At 40.7% G+C, this 23,892-nt stretch overlaps 1 protein-coding gene across 2 annotated transcripts in view; it reads left to right on the top strand.

Annotated features, from left to right (window-relative positions):
• FER (FER tyrosine kinase) overlaps window positions 1-23,892 on the top strand; it is a 153,310-nt gene that overhangs the window by 115,467 nt on the left and 13,951 nt on the right. For both annotated transcript variants that reach the window (XM_083464481.1, XM_083464480.1), the window contains exon 18: window positions 18,956-19,110. In XM_083464481.1, coding sequence (XP_083320607.1) covers window positions 18,956-19,110 — 155 coding nt within the window. The remainder of the gene's footprint in view (window positions 1-18,955; window positions 19,111-23,892) is intronic.

Raw genomic sequence — 23,892 nt, 5'->3', positions numbered from 1 at the left:
CCTGCTACATTGTGCACAACACCTTTTTTTTTTTTTACAGAGACTTGAGGTCTTTTAGGAACAGGAGATAGTTGGAGGATAGTGGGTGGGTTTGGAATAGAGATGTGGGGTGGAGTTTGAGGGCAAGGGGTGGGGAGTGGAGGGTGGGGGAGATGGGGTTCTTCTCATACTAGCTGCAGAACTTCTGATATGTTGGTGGGGCAGTATTTTGGGGCAGGATACCAAATGGTGATGCCAAATATCACCTTTTAGTTTGAAGGAGCCAAAATCCCCCCCCCCCCATTTTTTATTTTTTATTTTTTGCTGCAGCAGATTAAAGCAATCACTTCAAGGATGCCTCTTTATTCAAAGTGCCTTTCCTCCAGACACACACTTATTTGTATATATAGAAATGGAGAGAAAGGCCACTAGGCTGAAATCATGATTTCTAGGCAAGTTGGAGCACATTCGTACAGTCATCAAGACAGAGGTGCAAATAATATTTTAGAAAATGATTTGAGGAGCTCATATCTTCAGTTAATCCCAAATGTAATTAATATAATTAATGGGAAATTGCTAATATAACTGATAAGCAAGGTAACTGTCCTCATTTGTGAAGATGCTCCCAGTCTTTACAGTCATACCTCATGTTGCGTCCACTTCAGGTTACGTCTTTTCAAGTTGCGTCCCGTGGCAACCTGGAAGTACCGGACAGTTATTTCCGGGTTTCGCCACATGCACAGAAGCGCTAAATCACGTTTTGAGCATGTGCAGAAGTTCTAAATTGTGCCGCATGTGCAGACGCAGCGCTTCTGGATGTGAACGCTTCGAGTTGCGGATGTGCAACCGGGACGGATTACGTCCGCAACTTGAGGTTCCACTGTATTTACATACATTCAATCTACGTGTACCTAGAATGGGTAGTTGATGCAGTATACGTCAGTTTTATTTGAAGGACTGTGTGTTCTGTTTTGAGCACACAGTGCAAGAAGAATGTCTTCCAAGTTAGAAAGGATTCAGATAATGTTGTTGGTTTTTTTGGTACAATGGATAGCTCCATCTAGAGTCACTGCCTAGTGCATATTTGCACATTTTGCTCCCAAGCTTTGAAAAGGATTACAGCTTTTTAGTACAGTTACTGGTTCATTGCTGATTCTGAGTATCTTAGTGTAGCTAAAGAGTGAAATATAAAATATATATCCCTGATCTTTACAGACTGCAGATTACCTGGCTTCTCTATTCACATTTACCCAGTACAGACATTGCACAGGAGATCATGTCTAGATTGCTTATATTTCCCCAAAGGCTTCTGGGGTCTCACTCACACAGTTTCATCTAAATGTACCTTCAAAACTACAGACAGGCCTTCAAGGCATAACTGGAGTTGAACCAGAGTATGTGGAAGATTCCACAGTGCTCTTGGGCATTTTTTATTTGAGTTATTAGTTTTCAAGCTGTCTCTTGTGCTTTGAAGCACATTACATAGAGTGTTATTTTGACAGCAGTGTTATCCACCAAGGGTCACAGACAGGTGAACATTATCCTGTTTCATTTCATTTGTTATGGATCCATAGTTATTCATCACATTGACATTGCAATATTGTGGCCTTTTTATGTCTTGGAGAAAGAGTTGTGTTATAATAAGTTGCAGGGCAGATTCATTTTTAACATGTAGTTTAACATAACTTTGAAGAAAAGCATTTGTTTTGCCTCTCAACAAACTAAACATACCACTTAATTTCTTGCTCTCCTTCCCTTCTACCTCAACTCTCTCTTTGTCTCCCCCCGCCCTTTATTTATGTAAATTTTATGTGATGGAGTTTTTCTGTTAATACAGTTCCAGTAGTGCTTAGTTCCCCACCATTTAAGACATTGAGGTAGCAGAATAACATCTGATCATTAATGAGCAATTTTAATTCTCTAGAGTAATATTTCCCCTCCCCTCCCCTTCCTTCTCCTTTGAATATAGGGAATCATTTCGTACATAAATTGCATGAACAGGCAGATTTGCTATTATCATATTTGCAATTTGAGTCATTAAAAACCCCTTTGGCTGCAGAAGAGCCATAATGTAGATCCGTGGCTGAATGAAAACATGTTGGGTACATAAATATAACTTTTTTAAAAAATTACTTGCCATCGTGCATTATGTAACAATGTGCATTGTTAAATCATATTTTATTTTTCAGACTAAGTGCAGTAGTAACTATTCCCATATTGTCAAACTCAGATTTATTAAACTGAATTCAGAGAAAGTTCAGTTAATAGGAAGCGAACTTGTGGTTGCTCTTGGACCCAATCCCAACACTACTGGTACTGCAGGGATCAGCCTTGATTTAGTTGGTCCACTGTGACCTGCTCTTAAGTCATGGCACAGCTATGAGCATATGGACAATAGGCATGGTGTAATGATGGGAGAGACAGGGTACTTATGGTCTCTATCCCTGGAATCCCCTCTGCATCAACCTCCTAGCAAAAAATGTCTATACCAGGGAAATGCATGGCTACCTATAATACATTAATCTGCATATTTCATTCAGTTCTTTTGGAGTCTTATATCAACTTTGCCTACAGCGCCTTCTTGTGAGAGCCCACAATACTTTAGACCAGTGGTTCCCAACCCACCTAAGCATATCTAAAATCCTGATCCCCCCCCCCCGTGACATATAATTCTTATTATTCAAAAAGTGAACTCCTATTCATGTGGAGGAAGCCTAAAAGGCCATTCACTGTTAGTAACTCATCATTCTTGAATTGGAATTGTCCTCATTAAAAATCAAATTGTCCCCCTGTGGGGCATGTGCCTCATATTGGGAACCACAGCTTTAGACCCTCATGCTCTTCCCATGGTATCTTGGGCGAGCAATAAGGTCCCCAGGTCCTCTTTGACTACATACAATATGAGGTCTCATGAATCTTCTTCCTAATGTAGAAATCCTTTTTTTTTTAGGCAAGATTCATAGAATAAATTTCTCATTAGTCCTTTGCAGCTGCAATCATTCCCCTCTCAACTCCACCCACTTAAGGCACAAACTCTGCAATGCAGCCGCCTTTTAGCACTTGATTTTCACCTTGAAGTACATATTGCATGGGGCTTGCAGTCATTTTTTGAGCACCAGTTAATCTGCGCTGGGGGAGGGGAAGGGAGAAACCCCCAGCCCCAGCCCTTCTAATATTGCACAAACCACAGTTTTTAAGTTGTGGCAGCTTAAGCAGATCCATTGGATCAAGCTGCCAGAAGTAAGGGCAAACATGGAATTGATTAGACATAAACATTCCTTTCACACTAGCTTGTTTTAAAAGATTGATATTTGTATCTTATAGAAATAATGGACTCGGTGTGTGGTTTGTATTCATGGCAGGGGCCTCGATGGCAGGTTGACACCATATTTCAAGATAATTGTTACTGATGCAGGATGATTACTTATATACAAAATAATTACACTGCATTTTGCCTTAGGGATGATAGTTTCTTAGACTAAAGACAAGCGCACAGTTCAAGTAAAGGTGAATGCTTGCCTATGCGTATTATTTTCCTTCACTCCTGTTCAAAATGTTTATCAGAATGACTAAAGTGGGTCTGAATAATGAGATATATTTCTATATATAATCACATTTTAAAGGTCAGAGAACAAGAGATGGATAGAGTCTCTAGGTGTGTGATAGAAGATTTACTTCCTTTGCATTATTATAAATGTCGCGGCTCATGGAAGAGAATCTATTATGAGACATTTTGTCTAGACTCTTCGATTTCACAAAGCTGTTATTTGATTTTTTTTTAATAGCCTGACTTAGCACTGTAAGGTTTTATTTAAAAAAACCTCATTCCAACCATAGTGCTGAGGCATTCTCCCCCGTCCCCATCAATGGATTTGTGACAAAGTGGTACATTTCTGGTTTTGTTGCATCACTTTCTCCCACACTGATGCTCCCTTTTAGTTGTGGTCCCATTACCCCAAGGGTTGCTTACCCGCTTTATCCTGGCATACCTTAGCACTATCTTCTTCAACTATTTCAGAAGGGAATTTGGCTTTTCAGGTATTTCAACACAGCTGTTACTTTTGCACACCCAGGGATACTTTAGGGCAGTGGGGCTGCCTCTGAAGAAACTTCAGCTGGTGCAGAATTCAGTGGTCAGGGTGTTCATCGGGACAAGATGGTTTGAGCATACAGTGCTTATCCTGGCCCTACTGCACTGCCTTGCCAGTTAGTTTCTGGTCCCAATTTAAAGTGCTGGTTTGACCTATAAAGTCTTAAACAGCTCAGGACCGCAGTACCCCAAGGACCACCTCTCCCCATATGGACCAACCCAGACCCTGCATTCATCTGAGAACTTTTTTGTGTGTCCTGTCCGCAAGAGGTCTGGAGGATGGCAACATGAGAACGGGCCTTCGCTGTGGTGGCTTCCCCTTTTGTGAAATGTTTTCCCCAGTGGGGTTCATTGGCACTGTCATTACGTATGTCTAGGTGCCAGGTGAAAACATTCCTCTTGCCTAATTAAACAATCTGGTGTTTTAAATATGTCAGGGGTATTTGTTGTTGTTATGTTGCATCTTTTGTGTTTTTATACTGTTAACTGCCCTGTGATCTTCAGATGGTATATATAATTAGTTAGTTAGTTAGTTAGTTAGTTAGTTAATAATTGAGGTTTCTACTGAAAATATAATTGTAGATTTTGGGAAACCAACCAAACTAACTGAACATTTCCTGTTTTATAAAATAATCATAGTCTGTCTTAAACAATGAGCAGGAATTCAATTTGTTTCTTCTACCCTAAAAGACAACTTGAATTAGTTAGTTAATAAATGAAGGGGATGTAGTTCATGTTCAGTTCTTCACATTCCATCCTCTCTAATCAAAGACATTTTGATGCCATTCAGTCCAGCAAAGGTAATTTCTGAATTGATATTTTGGTTGTGTATACCACTTGTGATGACACTCTTTCATACCTCACTCAATAATCTTCTTTCAAAAAGCTTCCAAGAGGGTCTGTCTGAGAATACTTCTGTGTTAGCTCACTAATCTGCTAAATAGAATTGAAGTAAATCTTATTGAATACTTTATTGACCCCAGACTTTGATAGTCATTTATGAATGGTCCTATCCCTGTAATGCTACTCTTTAACAAATCTTTCCAGTGTTCCTTCTTTATTTTTCATTGTCTAAAAACAGGGTGAATATACATTAACTAAGCTTGGGAAAGGCTTGTATCTGATAATTTCAATCAATTAAATTAATTTGTGGGTTTTGTTTCCTTTTGGTTGTTCCCTCATAAGATAATGTGTTAGAACTGGAAAAAGTTTGTGTTATCTGCCAGTGTATTTCCTTAGGAAAATTAGCCTTTACATTTCTCTGTTTGACATTTAGCCATTTTGGAGAATTAATTATTTTCTGCATTTTCATACTTAATGTCCTTTTTGTTACAACTGCGGCTTTTCTGTACAGAAAACTATTCTCTACTAGAATTTCTATTTAACCTGCTTGAAGGAAATGAGGACATCAAGATATTAGCTTTGGAGTTGCTGTTTTTTGTCCAAAAGGTTACAAGTGCCTCAATTCCATGGTGGCAATGAGATGTTGTATCAGTTAATAATTTCTCTGAAAGAAAACATTATCTTTATCTACTCTTAACTTTGGGATTTGGAGCCCAAAATTCTTGCAGCAATATTCTGACTCCTTCCTGGCATTACTGTGGCAGTTTATCAGGTGAGGGAGTTTCTATACCTGTAACTGCTGTTTGTTGCTTTGTGGTGCAATCAAATGGAATATTTCAGCCTTTTATTTTTACATGCCCAGCCTGACTCAGCAGTTTTCCCGGTGATGTAATTGGCCAATGCGGTTTGAGCTTAGCCAATAAATCCCCAGAATCTTCATCTGACTGTTTGGTCTGAGCAATTCTCAACTCTATAGCTATGACTGCCTCCTTACCTTGTATCTACTTTGCCCATATGTCTTCCCACCCTGTCTGCTCCTGCAGGTGTCTGTTCAGTTTCAGTGCATTACCTGGCTTTCAAATTACATGCCGAGTGCTTCTCAGCCTGACACCATGGCTGGGATCCAAAGATAAGCACCTGCATGTGGAGCAGTGCTTTTCCTCGTGCATACTCTTTGCATAAACAGATTAACACTTATGCAAAACATTTATTTAGAATAGAGGGGTGTGCTTGTGTGTTAAATACACACTCTAGCCCAAATTCCTTTGTTTGAATGAGAGCTTGCACTGTGCTTGTGTCACGCAGCATGATGCGGTGCTGATGAAGAAATAATCTACAAAAAGAGAACAAATTGGGAATTAGAAAGAAATGCTTATGTTAAAAGGTATAATATTGATTGGCTGCATAAAATGTGCATTTCACCCTGTTGAACAATTAGTCTCCTGGGATGAGAACACTTGTTATTGACCTCAAAGAAGCTGATGGTTTTAGAATGAACTTATCAAGAGAGAAATAAAGCAGCCTGTCTTGCTAGAGGGGCGAAAATAACAAGGAAATGTGATTGAAAGATATGAAGAGAATGTTGTAATCCTTCTCCTGTAAGCCAAGTTGTGGGATAGCAGATATTGGATATGAAGTCTAGACTATGGTTATTTTGTTTGCTCTAGAGTAACATACTCATTCCCAAATATTTACAGTTGCTGTTCAGGGAATTGCGCTGGTTAGAAAGTATGTGATGCTAGGGATCATATTTCCCTTGCAGGTTTATACTTGGATGGAAAGAGATCAGAAGTGAGCTAGTCTCCCATGAAGGAGATTAAGCTACATTTCTAAGAAGATTGACCAATTGAAGAACAAGTGTGTTGCATATGTTAGAGTTTTCTTAAATTTTAATTTATATCCAGGGTAATTTGTCTTTTAACCTGGCCTTGGGGTATCTTATCATGAATAGTTGCTTTCTTGCAATATTTTAAAAATCCTCTTCAATTTTTTTGAAGCATCAGCATGTTTTCCCTTCTTCTGACTCTTTCATTGGCTGAGTTGATACCTAGTTTCTTCAGCAATAATAGGCTTCAAATTTTAATTTTGGAAATGGTTAATATTGTTAGATACCAAACATGCCTTTCCACAAACAGAAGGCTCCTTCCATTTGCAGGGAGTGCAGTGTAGTGCAGTCTCCCTTGCTGCCCTGGACTGTCCCCTAACTTTCTGGGAGCAGCTGGTGGAGTACAAGGAGAAGGAGGTATCTGGAAAATTTGTCTTCCACCCACCCAGTCACACACACCCCCCAAAGTGCCGGTGGGAATGCCCCATTAGTGGAACTCTGCTTATTTAAAGTCTGGATCCAACCACTTCTGTCTTAAGGAGACCAACGTAATTTTTGGTATGCAAAAGAATCTATGGGTTCAGATGTGGAAGACCACATTTAGCCATTATTGATCTTGTAGGTAGGATATATATTGGCAAGTTAAGCCTAACCTGTAAGAATTAATTAGCTCGTTCCTTTTGATATCTTTTATAAAACAGCAACCAACACATTTGTGTATAAACATCAAAGTTAACCAGTTCATATTAGTACAGCAAGACAAGCTATTGAAAGAATTCTTTGCATAGAGTTGCAGACTGGGTGAAGAGTTCTTACCCAAACGTATTGACTTGAACAATGTTTTCTGCATTCAAATAACAAAGGCTGCTTAGTCTTTATAAAGCATACTCTGAATTCTGGCCAAAATGTTGGCATAACTATGACTCTTCCAGACAAATGTTCCTAATAAGCTAACATTTTAAAAAATGGGCCAACAGGACACCAAAGGAATTAATATTTCAAAGTACTATGGCAGATTAGGCATGTTTTGTCCTAACCGAAAAATAGAAATGAAATGGGAATAATGTTTGTTAGCAGCGTGATGAGCATACTTAGAAATAGAACGTTTTAAGAAAATACATTTTCCTTTGTTCTTCTTTGCTGCAGTACGGCGTACTCTAATTGAAATTGTATTGTACATAGTCTCCCCATTTGCGACACTATAAATCAACATCACCCACTTTCTAGTATGAAAACAAAACTCTCACATTTCCAGTGCTGAGGTCTACCCTAGGGTCCACCCTAAAGGCCAGGTCACCACCCACCTTGGGGCAGGATCAGAGCCCAGGCCCCTGGGCACCACAAGGAGAGGGCATATGGGGAAGATACTAACACTGAGATTTGGGTCAGGGATGCAAATGTTTTGGACCCTGGCTGTGATGGAGTTGGGAGGGGACACACCTGACTGGGGGTGTGGATACCAATACCATCCCTCACTGGCAGAGCCACCTCCTTTGGAGTCTGCGTAGACTCACCGAGGGGGCTCCAGAATTGTGGGCCCAGCAAGCACGGAAGGAGATGGGCCAAGCCCAGGCAGCCTCTTGCTCTGGCTCTGCCTAGGGACAGCCAACAGGGAAGGAGAGGCCTGCTTCCAGGGCCAGAAAGATGGAGGTATCCCACATCTCATGAAAACAACCGCAAGGGTATCGAGGGAAGGAATCAGAAGCGGGAGGCAGGGACAGAGGGAAAGGTAAAGGAGAGGGGGAGGTTTTTAAGCAAAGGTTGGATGGTCATCTGCCAGGGGTTCTTTAGCTGAGATTCTTGCATTGTAGCGATGACCCTTCGGGCCTCTTCCAACTTATACAGTTCTTTGACTCTTATATAACATGGTTCCCTTTCACTCCATAATTTTCCTACCCAAAGATGTTTTCCATGTACGGTTAATCTTAGCAAAGCTATACCTTCAGATAGTTTCATTAATGCGGAATTTCCTATAGTTTGTTCTTCCTTCCTTGAGTTTCCCCTTCATTTCTACAGCCTAGAACAGCCTTCATCATGTTTTCAACTACAGCTTCCAACAGCCCCATGCTGCTGGGAGTTGTAGTCCAAATCAGCTGTAAAGCACTGGGGTGGTGAAGGCTGGCCTGGAAAATGGTCTCAAACAGCATTCTGGAATTTCACTGCTGAACCTAAGGTACACAGAATGGCTTACTTTTGCATCTCCTCTGCTCTGAGCTTCTTAGAAGAGGAATGGTTTATGTGAAATAATGAACTTGGAGCATCTTCAAGCAGCTGTTTAAGTGATAAAATGATAGGTAGTACCATTAGCTATGTTGTATGCTAGTGACTAGCAGCTGTTCTACAAAGCATTTGCAAGGTTTTTTTGTGGTGTTTTTTTCTTGTAGAGAACCACCCCAGCTATTATATTTGTTTCCATGAAATAAGATGTTCTACCCAAGTTGTCAATACTGCATCTATTTGATTAACCTATCCATACGTAACCCTGATCCTATCTTTTCATGTTCTGAACTGAGGCTGGACTTTGATTGTGATTTGGAACTTAGTCTTTCATGGTATTGATTAATTTTTGTAATGCTTCCATTAACCTTTCCACCATCTGCACAATACTTTATCGCTCTTGGGTGTAGAATTTGTTCTTTAAAATCTGTAGTAGCCTTCTAAAAGAAGATTCTCATCACACCAACTCAAGCCTAATCAGGATGCAATAAAAGTGTTCAAAGATATATTTTTTGCCAACATTGTGGTAAAAATCATAAGGACATTCGAAACGCTTGCAATTTAGGGCCTTTTTTCGTTAGGGGGTTTCTCTTACTCTGATTACTCATGCCTCCCAATGTGCAGTAATCTTTTGCAACTGCAACAAGCCCAACTATTACAGCTAACTTTGCTATTTTATCCCTGCTATCACACATCGTTGAGATAGAAAAAGGATACAATGACCAACTTACGTTAGGATTGTTTTGAGTCTGTGAGCTCTTTTTAGGTGCTTTCATCAAGCTCCTTTGACCTTCATACTTTTCCAAATTGCATTCTGGCAGATGTTAAAACTTTCATGTTATCACAGTATAGTAGACTCAGAGTGGGACTCTAAAAATGCTTCACCTTAGGTGGAAATCACCTTTGAATGAAAACACATTGTTCTCACTTTTTGAGAATGTGAGTCCTGATAGCCATTTTTTCCTCTTGGTATTAAACTGAATATCTGACCTTCTCTAACAAAGGGATTGGATTGGCAAAATGATTGTTTGTTTTGTCACTGGAACAGACTTTCCATTCAGTTTTTACCAAAACAGTGAGCAGTGTTAAGCTAATGTTTGGATTTTCTATATGGATGGCAGTGATTTTTGAGTGTACTTGGGAACAAAACAAAAGACTGAGCACAAAATTTTGAACCTTGGCATAAAGGGCTGTCTTGTACGTAGGAATAGGGATAAAATAATCATTTTGGGGTGAGTTTTTACTCTCTCTTTACACAATGTCGTGCCCTCAGATGATGCCGATGACAATTTATTACATTTCTATACTGCCCTTCATCTGAAGATCACAGGGTGGTTTACAGTTTTTTTTAAAAAAAAACCACCCATACCATAATAACAAGCAAAAACAATAACCTCCCTCACAGTTTAAAAGTCCGTAACTTGCTTAATTAGCCAAAGGCTTGGGAGCAGAAGAATGTTTTTGCCTGGTGCCTATAGTTATGTAAGGAAGATGCTAGATGAGGCTTTCTGGGGAGAGCATTCTACAAGTGAGGAGCCACTGCAGAAAAGGCCCATTTTGTGTTGCCACCCTCTGGACCTCTCAGGGAGGAGGCAGACGAAGAGGGGCCTCAGAGGATGATCATGGAGGCATTGCAGTCCTAAGCTGTTCCAAGCTGTATATGTCAAAAATAGCACTATGAATTGGACCTGGAAACTAATTGGCAGCCAGTGCAGTCCGGCCAAAATCTGTATAATAAACTCAAACCATCTTGCACCGGTGAACATCATTGCTACCGAATGCTTTGCTGTCGCTTGAGGCTCAGGTGACCTCAGTGGTGCAGACTGCCTTCCACCCCTATCAGGACAGGGATAGCCTAACTGTGTAACCCCATCAAGAGCAGACAACCTCCTAGCCATCCAGTCTAGGAAACCACCCACTAACAGTGCCTCAGTTTTATCTGGATTAAGTTTCAGTTTGTTAGGTCTCATCCAGTTCGTTACCGAGGCAAGACAATGGTCCACCATATCCACTGCCACACCTGTAGATGTAAAGGACAAGCAGAGCTGTGTGTCGTCAACATATTGCTGACAATGTACTCCAAACCTCTGAATAACCCCACTCAGTGGTTTCATGCAGATGTTAAACAGCATAGGCGGCAAAACAGAACCTTGAAGAACCCTACATTGAAGACTCCAAGGAGCTGAAGAACATTCCCCAAGCGTCATCCTCTGAAAATGTCCATCCAAATAGGACCAGAACCACCACAAAGTGGGTTGTATAATAGATTATAATTGAGTATTACCAACTGGCACCACTTTTGCCTATCAAAAAAAGTGGTAGTTTATAATTTGAATATCTCATTTCTTATTGTATGGACCTTCTAGCAGTGGAGTACTTAATCTACGAAATTCTAACTGCTAATTGGGACATGTTGTCAGATGTTATGTTCACGGTATCCCAAAAATTCCACCTGCCCAATTTATTATTTTGGGTGATTTAAATGTATGAATTGGGGCCAACAACCAAAATACTGTATCCCAATTGGGCTTTGAAGGAATAGATACAATACCTACCCCACTGTCTGTTCCCTGCTACTCGAATAAGGCTAGATTAACTAACAGAACGGGGTTAAAACTTGTGGAATTTTGTATTGCCCATAAAGTAGTTATCTTAAACGGACTGAAAACTTTCCTGGTGATGATAAGTTCACTTTTATCTCATCAAGGGGTCATAGTGTAGTTGATTATTGTATCCTTTTCTCTAAATCTACACTCTGGTGTTAACTTCTTTTCTATTGGACTCCGTACAGAAAGTGACCACTCCCCCTTACTTCTGACTATACAGTACAATGCGACCCAGCGAAAAAGACCTTGAAGCCTGGTAACTCAGAACAGGCTTCTTATCGTATTCTGAAAAGGATTAGATGGTCTCCGCAATTTGAAGGGCTGATTGCCAAATTCCTGGACTCTGACAAAATGTTACATTTGAGAGCAACCCTTACTAACTCACATTCTATTAAGGTAGTAATAGCAGCTTACTCCCAAGTAATAGACTTCTGTGGTACAATAACTAAGCCTGCATCTGTTACCCTCTCTAATCGCTCCCCTTGGTTTGACCAGAAATGCTGTACAGAGAAAAGATTGCTCAGAATATCTTTTGGAGACTTTCGCAAAAAGGGTGATAAAAAAACCACCCCTATTTTGCGTGTAGGAAGTTATATAATGAACTTATTACTAAGAGTACCTAATCAAGTGGTCTTCTCAGATCAGTATGCATCATCAGCGGTTTGGCATATGAAGCAACATTTCATGAATAGCAGACATGGATCATGAACCTAAACATGAAATAAGTGCTAATGAGTATTCAAGACTTTAGAATCAAGGACTGTCTGGTTATGAACTTGCCAGGTAAACAAAGTCCTCAGCTTGCATCACCACAGGGAAGGAAATATGCCATATCTGAGATTGGATCTTCATATAATACAGCTAAAAATAAAATCTTATCAAACACAGTGCTGAATTATTGAAATTGGACAAAGCTAAGGCATGTTTTTTAAACTGCAGAAAAGAAATATGTTGAGACAGAAAAGAAATTGAATTGCAGACCTTTGTTTCGAGACATAAATGAATTATAGGAAAAAGGTCTTTATTCATAACATAGTCTCATGTTTCAATCCAGCACATTGAAACAATCATAAGAGCAGAAGAAATTTATTGTAAAGTCAGCAGTGATATCACACCGTGTGTGTTTGTGTGTAAAAACAAAGAAAATCACATTATAGATTGAAATGGGAGTGATACAAAATCCATCAAAACAACTTGAAAATAACTGCTAGGATATATTCTCCCAAGCAACTGCCTCATTCTTTACAGGTCTGCCAATGTATAAGAATATATTTTTGAATACTTTACTGACATTATTAGTCTAACTGCATTATCTATTAGTCATTAAAAAATTGATTTATTTGGCTACATTTTTAGTCTGTCTTCTCCAAGGAGTTCAGTGTGACATTCACAGTTCTCTGTCCCTCACATAACTCAGTCCATAGAGCATGAGACTCTAGATCTCAGGGTTGTGGGTTCGAGTCCCTCATTGGGCAGAAAGATTCCTACGCTGCCAGGGTGTTGGACTCGATGACACCCCAGGACTCTTCCAACTCTACAATTCTATGATTTTAACCTCACAACAACCCTGTGAGGTTAGCTGAGACTGAAAGAGCTGCATAGTTGAGCAGGGATTTGAACCTATGTCTCCCCAGTCTTAGTCCAACACTCTAACCACCGCACCACACTGGGACCACATCCAGACATTTTAAACCCTCTTATGCCACTTAAACACTCCCCAGAAATTTTGGGAATTGTAACTTGTTAAAGGTGCTGAGAGCTGTTGAGAGAGCCCAGTCCCCTTCACAGAGCTACAGTTCTCAGTGTCCCCTGCCCCACAACCAATCCCTCTTTCCTGGGAACTGTGGAAATTGACCATGGAAAAATATACTTCCTGCCTCAATATGTCCCAGTCTAGGCAATGTAAGCATCCATGCAGATTCACAGCCCATAATGCAACCAGTTGCTATTACTGCCAACATGTCCTAAAAGGTAAGGGACCCCTGACCATTAGGTCCAGTCATGGCCGACTATGGGGTTGCGGTGCTCATCTCGCTTTACTGGCTGAGGGAGCCGGTGTACAGCTTCTGGGTCATGTGGCCAGCATGACAAAGCTGCTTCTGGTGAACCAGAGCAGTACCTATTTATCTACTTGCACTTTGACATGCTTTCGAACTGCTAGGTTGGCAGGAGCAGGGACTGAGCAACGGGAGCTCACCCTGTCGCAGGGATTTGAACTGCCGACCTTCTGATCGGCAATAATAATAATAATAATAATAATAATAATTTATTATTTATACCCCGCCCATCTGGCTGGGCCTCCCCAGCCACTCTGGGCGGCTTCCATAAAAACCAAAAATACAATAAAATATCACACGTTAAAAACTTCCCTGAACAGGGCTGCCTTAAGATGTCTCCTGAATGTCAGGTAGTTGTTTATCGCTTTGACATCTGCTGGAAGGGCGTTCCACAGGGCGGGGGCCACTACTGAGAAGGCCCTCTGCCTGGTTCCCTGTAGCTTTGCTTCTCGCAATGAGGGAACCGCCAGAAGGCCTTCGGCGCTGGACCTCAGCGTCCGGGCAGAATGATGGGGGTGGAGACGCTCCTTCAGGTATACTGGACCGAGGCCGTTTAGGGCTTTAAAGGTCAGCACCAACACTTTGAATTGTGCTCGGAAACGTACTGGGAGCCAATGCAGGTCTTTCAAGACCGGTGTTATATGGTCTCGGCGGCCGCTCCCAGTCACCAGTCTAGCTGCCGCATTCTGGATTAGTTGTAGTTTCCGAGTCACCTTCAAAGGTAGCCCCACGTAGAGTGCATTGCAGTATTATTATTATTATTATTATTATTATTATTATTATTATTATTATTATTATTATCATGTTCAATAATTCATTTATTCAAAATGTGCATATCTGTTGCCCTGATGGTAATTTTGTGCCAATACTTAAACCAGTATGACTCTTATTGCCTTTCAGTAGAACAACATCAGTTTTACACCCAAGAAAGCACAACAGAAATAGGTCTGTGGCTTGTACCCAGCTTGCATATAAATAACATTCCATTTAAAAGCCTGTATAATTTATAATCTTAATAATCCTTAAAGAAATCTTAATAATCCTCAAAGACACAATTCATTACTTATGCATAGCAACCTGCCTGCTAGCAAATTATCTGTCTGTGCTAAAAGCAAATGACAAACTCTTCATAAATCCTTTTCTCAGGAATGACTACTAATGCTACAACTGTAATTCTCTACATTAAATGCCTGTGTTCAAAATAGTTTAATGTTATTTTTCCTTTGGACAGCTGTGCTCATAAACAAATGGAAATATAAGCTCTTTTATAATACCTTTAAGAGTGAGCCGAAAAGAGTCTCGCTGTTGCAGGATGGCTTTATACTGAGCCCTTTTGCCTTCGTTTTTAAATTTTAGTTCACTTTTCACTAGCACAGTACTCAAAGGCATTTGAAACTGTGAGAGCAGCCTTGAAATGATAAAGGATTTGAGCTTGTGAGGCTCTGATGTGAAAATACTTCTACTGCAGACCTGGCCACAAATCCAAGGAGCAGGTTTTTAATTCTTTTAAGCTGTTGCGAGTTTTTACTAGATTGGGTTTTTATCCTGTGAGGTTTTATTTATTTTGCAATATGTTTCTTTTTACTCTTTTGTAAGGCTCCCTGGGAATGCCAATTGGCCACCAAAAGACAAAATACACATTTTAGAAATAATTAAGTAAATAATGGTGCTGCTAAGTGCCACAACGTTCTGTTTGTTTTCTCTCTCCGCTCTGTCACACATTCAGCTATCAGTTATTTGCATGAACATGTGAAGAGTTAAGTATGCTCACACAAGGAAAAACTAAAGTAAAACAGACCTTGGTAAATGTCTATGCTGCTTATAGAGATGACCTAAGGGTGATGGCAGACTATAGTAATAAATTTACAGAGAAATTTAACACACGTATATATTATATGCTGTCACTAAAATTACAGCTATAATATACATCAGAATATAGAGTTTTCTCTTACCTGTCACTCTTATAAGAGATCTTATAAGCTAGGAAAACAGATATCAAAGTGTATATATATATATATATATATATATATATACATACACACACACACACACACACACACACACCCTAGTCAGCCATTAAGCTCGCTGGGTAACCTTGTGCCTATGTTCTATCACTAAAGAGCAGGGTTGTGATCAGGGCTTTTTTCCAGCCAGAACTCACTGGAACTCAGTTCTGGCACCTCTCAGGTAGACGCCATTACCATTATAAGAGAACAAGAGAGGCATTCATGGTGAGTTCCAGCACCTCTTTTTCTCGAACTGGTTGTTATTATAATGGAAGAAGAAACAAGTCCTTTCAGCTCCTGGAAGAAGGTGAAATTCAGTTCATGTGTGAATAGCAAGGTGCAGAATTGTAACCTTGAGTTTGGTGTCAGTATTGTGATTGGTAGCCGTGTTGGTCTGCCATAGTCAAAATAAAAAAATTCCTTCCAATAGCACCTTAAAGACCAACTAAGTTAGTTCTTGGTATGAGCTTTCGTGTGCATGCACACTTCTTCAGATACACTGAAACAGAAGTTGCCAGATCCTTCTATATAGTGAGAAGGTGGGGAGGGGTGTTACTCAGAAGGGTGGTGGGAATGGGAGATAGGCAGATAGCTGGGAGAGCCTGTTGATAGCTTGTAAACCATCGGTTTGGATTCTGTGGCGGAAGCAGTCAATGTACAAGTCCAGTGTGGTATTGCGTCCATCAGGAGGGGTCCATGTGGAGTCCCTTTTTGTGTAACACTTTTTCGGTGGTAGTTGGTGGTCGGTGTTCTGTTGGGAGGGTGTATAAGCTATAAGGAACACCATTTCAGATAAAACCACAGCGGACCTTGCCACCAAACTCTGCCAATTTGTCCTTACCCACAACAACTTCAAATTCGGTGATGACCTGTTCCTTCAGATCAGCGGCACAGCAATGGGCACCCGCATGGCCCCACAGTATGCCAACATCTTCATGGCAGATTTAGAACAACGTTTCCTGAACTCCTACCCACTCAAACCTCTCTTGTACCTGCGATACATTGACGATATTTTTATCATCTGGACACATGGTCAACAGACCCTGGACACCTTTCACCAGAAATTTAATGATTTTCACCCCACAATCAACCTTACAATGAATCAATCTATGCAAGAAATACATTTTTTGGACACTACTATAAAAATACAGGATGGGCGCATAGACACCACCTTATACCGCAAACCAACTGACCGACAAACATATCTACATGCCTCCAGCTACCATCCCAAACATACCAAACAGTCCATTGTATACAGCCAGGCACTACGTTACAGCCGCATCTGTTCCAACTCTACAGACAGAGACTCTCACCTAAGAGATCTACAGCAAACCTTCTCAGAACTAAAATACCCAGCAGATGAAGTTAGACAACAGATCAACAGAGCCAGACTGATACCCAGAGAGAACTTGCTGCAAGACAGACCCAAAAAAGAAAATAACAGAACACCTCTAGTCATCACATACAGCTCCCAAGTTAAAACAGTACAACGCATCATCAGAGATCTACAACCTCTCCTGGACAATGACAGTTCTCTTTCTCAAGCTCTGGGAGGAAGACCTTTCATTGCCTACAGACAGCCACCCAATCTTAAACAACTCCTAACCCACAATAATACCACAACCAGACTTAACACAGACACTGGCACCAGAGCCTGCAATAAACCCAGATGCCAACTTTGCTGCCACATACACCCGGACAACACCATTACTGGCCCCAACAACATCACACATACCATCTCGGGACTATTTAATTGCTCATCGTCTAACATTGTGTATGCCATCAAATGCCAACAGTGTCCTTCAGCTCTCTATATTGGACAAACAGGCCAAACCTTACGCCAAAGAATAAACGGACATAAATCTGACATCAAGAATCACAAAACAGAGAAACCAGTAGGAGAACACTTCAATCTCCCAGGACATTCTATACAAGATCTCAAAGTAGCTGTTTTACTACAAAGGAATTTCAGAAACAGACTGGAAAGAGAAGCTGCTGAATTACAACTCATTACCAAACTCAAAACAATGGAAAAACCTGGGTTGAACAAAGACATTGGATTCTTATCTCACTATACATGACTATACCATTTCTCACCTTCTCACCCCTTGCCTTTTCCTGTAAGACCTATTGCAGTCGTTAAGAGTCGTCAACAGGCTCTCCCAGCTATCTGCCTATCTCCCATTCCCACCACCCTTCTGAGTAACACCCCTCCCCACCTTCTCACTATATAGAAGGATCTGGCAACTTCTGTTTCAGTGTATCTGAAGAAGTGTGCATGCACACGAAAGCTCATACCAAGAACTAACTTAGTTGGTCTTTAAGGTGCTATTGGAAGGAATTTTTTTATTTTGAGTATTGTGATTGTTATTGAAACAATTGATTTCCTGCTCTTGCAAGTAGGCGAGCCCATTGAATTGAGCCAAGGCGACTTTTCATGTCTGTTTGTTTCGCTTGGAGATATGGGTTATGTTCTCCCTGTATTTCTATCCTGCTGTTAAACCAGCAGGTCTGGGTTCAATTCTCCATGCAGCTGTGAAGCTCATTGGATTACCTTGAACCCAGTCACTATCTCTCAGCCTAAGGTGCACCACCTAAGAATTGTTGTGGGGGTAAAACCTATCAATTTATATAGACTCAACTTGGTATATTTTTGAATGGACTTGAACTGACAAGTATTATTTGTTGAAACAAATTTATTTAAAATGCTTTGTGAGCTATTTGCTAATAAATGGTTAATTTTTGTTCTTTCCATGGCTCTAGCTTTTTGGGTGGGACAGGGGGGGGTTAGGCTATGCTTTACCAAAACCCATAAAGACTTAAGGAGAGGCTAAGGACACCATCTTTAAATCAGAAGCTACATTGGGACTATTGCAGGAGGGATGGGTTGGGCTTTGGAGTTTGTTTCTCATTGGCAATCAGTTGGTATGATGGGGAGCATGTGTGAGCCTAAATCATATATGATTCCCCTGCCTCTTCTCTACCCTTGGCAGTTCCGAGAACAAGACTTTGACTTCAAGCTATGCTATCTCCCCACATCAAATCTCATTTACTGGCCTGCACTCTGCTGGAAATAATAACCCTCAAGGGCAGCATGGTCACAGTGCTCTGTTGCCTTGTATGCACTTGTTTTACTATTTCAGTAAAAATATTTTATTTTCCAGGAGCCATTATGCTTTGTGATCTTACATTCCCAGTGGTGGATCAAGTTTTTCCCCAGAACAGAATGGATGGGAGGAAACATTCTTGCTCAAGCAGATTTAGGTTTTGAATATAAAAGTACGCTATCGTTTTGCGTTGTATTTATAAAGGCTGCATCTTTTTCCACACAGGGACCTTGCTGCAAGGAACTGCCTTGTAGGCGAAAACAATGTCCTGAAAATTAGCGACTTTGGAATGTCTCGTCAAGAAGATGATGGAGTATATTCATCTTCCGGATTAAAACAGATTCCCATCAAATGGACTGCTCCAGAGGCTTTAAACTATGGTAAGGGAATACTGTTGCTAACAGTTTCGGTCCAAAATATGCTGTGTGATGTCTGAAAATATAAAGGAGATGTACAAATATTTGCAAGAAGATATTTTAAGATTTCCCTTTCTCTCAAAATTAAACAGCGTCTCCTGTCGCTGCCCAAGGCGGGGACCACACTGGGGGGCGGGGCACACCTGGGGGTGCACTCACGCACCAGAGCCCAGCAGTGGAGAGGGGCAGTGAAGTGTCCAGGTCAGACCTGGTTTATGAGTGGAGCTGCAGCCAGCTGGCGACTGTACCCTCCCCTCCCTCTTGGCCAACCCAAGGGCGGCCCTAAGGAGATGGAGCCCCTGCTACCCCATTCCCAAAGGCTGGGCCCAGGCACTGCTTCCCTCAATGAGGGACCCTATCGTGGGGTTGCCTGGTTGCACCTCCTCAAAAAAATGCCCCCAGACTATGCCCCCTAGTGCATGCGCGCACACACGCTGCTACTCCACTGCAATTAGATACCACCTCTTTCCCTTAAGGGAATGCGTCATCAAAATAATTAAACATCTCTAATAATTACCATATTTTAAACTTCCATATGAGCTGCTTCCACACAAGCCTTCTTGGCTACTATAATCTGCCTCCGAGGGCCTTCTGTAGTTTATCTTTGGAGGTGAGGCAGTTTAGGAGCACAGTAGGGCCTTTTCAGTTGTTGTACTCTGACTATAAAATGCTATCCCCAGGCTTTCTCAGCAGACACTGACTCTGATGTACTTTTATTTGTTTGGACCCTAGATGTTTGGTGGGTGTGTTCAAATCTTTGATGTAGATAGTTTTTATCTTTGATTGTTCCTGTTCTGTTTTTATGTGATACTATTGGATTTAAAAATAAATAAATCAACATTTTAACATTAGCAGCTCTAGGAGATTATCACCTGAAAAATAAGGTATATCTATCTTTTAAATAAACTGATTAAATGCAAGTATAGCCATAACACTATGGCTTTGTGGCTAGAGCTTTGTAGTAGATTTCCTTGTAATTTATCCTGATTAGATAAACTTTAACTAAATTAGAACATACGTAGAATAAAAGTAAATAGAAATGAGTAGGAAATTAGCAATGGATTTTTCAGACTTTTATTCTTGAAACTACTACGCAGGTGGCGCCGTGGGTTAAACCACAGAGCCTTGGGCTTGCCGATCAGAAGGTCAGCGGTTTGAATCCCTGCGACGGGGGAGCTCCCGTTGCTTGGTCCCTGCTCCTGCCAACCTAGCAGTTCAAAAGCATATCAAAGTGCAAGTAGATAAATAGGTACCGCTCCAGCGGGAAGGTAAACGGTGTTTCCATGCACTGCTCTGGTTCACCAGAAGCGGCTTAGTCATGCTGGCTACGTGACCCAGCAGCTGTACGCTGGCTCCCTCAGCCAGTGAAGCGAGATGAGTGCCACAACCCCAGAGTCATCCGCGACTGGACCTAATGGTCAGGGGTCCCTTTACCATTACCTTACTACTTGTGTTAGCAGCTCATGAATTGTCATAGGAGAAGAAAGAAACCAAAATCGCCCCCCCACAAAAACCTTTTAGAGTTACTTACGCAGCACTCTTATGGACCTTCCTGCTGTTGTTTTTTTCAAAATAAATAAAGGCACTATTTATAAAGAGGAAAATTGCCTATAACGAGATCAGTTGGTCACAAAAATAGAATAAGCCAAAGTGCTCTTAGTGAGAATGGAGGAATAGGGCACTCTTAATAAGTAGGAAAAGAAGAAACAGCATGTGTGTTTTAGTATTGTGAATGGGGTAATAAAGAACTGATTAATAGTTACCAAATAATGGTTTATTTTAGGGTGTTCCTCTGCATAGGAACAAGTTTGTACCATTTAGTTGCTTTCCGTTAAACTTGTAGGAGAACTCAAATTTCTTTTTGGAGAGAAAGAATGTAGATTTTAAGAAACAACAAAGTTAGATGTTGGTGTCTCTCTGTGCCATAGAAAGCTGTGCCCATTGAACCTGTCAGACAGTTGTCAAGGGCAAAGAGTCTCTATCAACAAGAAATATGCACGCTCATAGACCAAAAGAGACACTTGAATTTTACTGCGTGTGTATGCACACACAAACAAAATATTCTGTACTGTTAGCAATTTGCATTTCATGGTATTGAGTTATGTCTAGGGATACATGCACATCCCTTACTTCAACCTGAAATAGATTGTGCTTTGGAATGTGTAGTTTCATGATGAATCAGGGCAGGGGGCAATATTAGGAGTTCTCCTGTTCAATTTTGTATGCTATCCCTAGTTGTATTTGCACTGAAGTTAGTGTTAAACCATGGCTAACCTTAAACCAGACTTTGAAACGAGGATTTGAAGCTGGTTAATTCTGAATGGGGAAGGAAGGAAGAGAATTCATAAGTGTTCAAAGTGTGTATAAGTCGGTGGGACAATCCTAATTTCTTAACTATGGTTAAGAGTTCAGGGAACTCAGATCCATTTTTCTACATTTAAATGCCTTTACTGTTTTTACAAGTGTGCACTTTCAAGTGTGCTTTCATAAAATCTAATTAGGGAATGATTTAAATACACATTTCTTTGCAAGTTATAACTATGTGTAACGCATTTCCAATGTTATGTTTTTACTCACATGACTGACTTGCAGGAGCAATACTTGGAGTAAAACTGTACTATGGGAAGCAGTTCAATGTATTAAATGTAGGGATCAGCATTTACATGATGTTGCATTTTGAGGGATTTCAAAGCTGAAGACATGGACCCCAAATACTTAGAGTTGTTTTTGAGATGTTCTAAACAATATTATATCCCTGGTCCAAACTACAGTGCTTTTGTGATTCTTAGTTTTCTCGGAACATTTGTATAACTTTGTTCATTACAGTGGTACCTCGGGTTACAGACGCTTCAGGTTACATACACTTCAAGTTACAGACTCCGCTAACCCAGAAATAGTACCTCGGGTTAAGAACTTTGCTTCAGGATGAGAACAGAAATTGTGCTCCGGCGGCACAGCGGCAGCAGGAGGCCCCATTAGCTAAAGTGGTGTTTCAGGTTAAGAACAGACCTCCAGAACGAATTAAGTACTTAACCCGAGGTACCACAGTATATTCTCATGGTTCTAGCATAGCTTTATCAATTTTCTATGTCACTAATGCATACCACGCAAGTATATTATTGCCATTCTTTGGGGGCCTTGCTGAGAAAGGTAATTGAGTCCAGATAACTAACACTTACCTAAGAAATGTATTACTTATAAGTAGTGTCCCCAAATGTTTTTAATGGAAGGTGTTAAATTAGTAGATGCCAAGCTCTAAAAGGAGAATATATGCAGACTTACAAGAACAATCACACTACCAGCAGCACAGCGAATGTCCATAATTGCTCTTTATCAACCTGGTAGCCTAATTTAAAACAGCATGAAATGATATTTAGTTTTAAATGCAAACAGAACTTTCTGAGGTCAGAACAGTTAGCATAAACCCAGCTGTCAGTAACATTTATATGTATTTCATTTAGGCTGGTAATGAGCAACATACCTTGTCTTTAAAATATTAAATATTTAGCAGCTGGAAATAGTGTGCCACTGTAAAAAAACTTCAGTACTTAGAGGCAGGGGTAACGAGGGAGATTTTAAAACTCTAAAGCGGAAAAGATTGCATACCCTCCAACATTTTTCAGCAGGAAATCGGGTCCAGTTATGCCTTGTAAATTCTGAAAAAACCACTCCCCCTCCTCATTTGGAAAGAGTACAAAACCTGATGAACATTCCTAGTTGCGATCATACGTCAACCTGTGAGGTACCTGCAATTTGTGAAAGAGAAGATGAGGTTCCCAGCATCAAGAATATTTACGGACATGTGAACTTGCTTCTTCAGACACGCCCCCCCACAGGTCAAACAAAACATCACACAACAAAGTGTAGTTGGTTCCATGACCAGCACAAGTACATTGCCCTTGGAGCAGCCATGGGTAAGATTGAAGTGCTCCTGATGGAAAAATCTTGCATCTACTACTCATGTTACATATAGGGCCAGATTTAGGTTTGATGAGGCACTAAGCTACTGAAGGTTATGGGGCCCTTTATATGTCCAGCTGTCTGTTGTCAACAACAAATTGTCACTGTTTTTTGTGTGTTCAATATATGCTATATGGTCATTTATGGACCTAATAGGTATCTAAAGCCATTTGCACATAACAAAATAGGTATTTTATCAAAGTAATTGTTGAACTGAAATACAATTAAGAAGTATATTAATAGTGAAATTTGGGGGGGGGGCAAGAGAGTGGGGCCCTAAGCTATAGCTCGTTTAGCTTATACGTAAATCCGGCACTGGTTACATAGGTAGTCACATAGGTAGTCTCTTGGTTGTTCCGTGCACCTGCCACTCTTCCACTGCTTATGTGACTGGTTTCAAAAGGACCTCTGCTGTGAAAGAAGAGGACAAGCTGGCTGACTTAGAAGGCAAATTCATAGCTGTCAACTTTCCCCTTTTTTTGCGGGAAATTCCCTTATTCCAGCACCATTTCCCGCTGCTTCCCGCTACTATCCTGGATTGTTAGATATCCTGTAGACTGTCCCCGGGACAGGTGAGGCTGCTGATCCTTTATTTTCGAGGCTCCCCGGGACAGGTGAGGCTGCTGATCCCTTATTTCCAAATCTGAAAGTTGACAGCTATGGGGAAACTCCCTCATGGAGGGTTCTGTAGGGAATCAAAATAGGTGTACAGGAATTTTGACCCTTTCACAGCTGGTATCTAATAGTGTTTTCCAAAGAAGCTGGATGCTTCATCTCTAGACTTTG

Source organism: Podarcis liolepis (assembly GCF_965112155.1).
Source record: "Podarcis liolepis genome assembly, chromosome: 11".
Lineage (NCBI taxonomy): Eukaryota > Metazoa > Chordata > Lepidosauria > Squamata > Lacertidae > Podarcis > Podarcis liolepis.
This window is presented reverse-complemented; position numbering and strand designations above follow the sequence as displayed.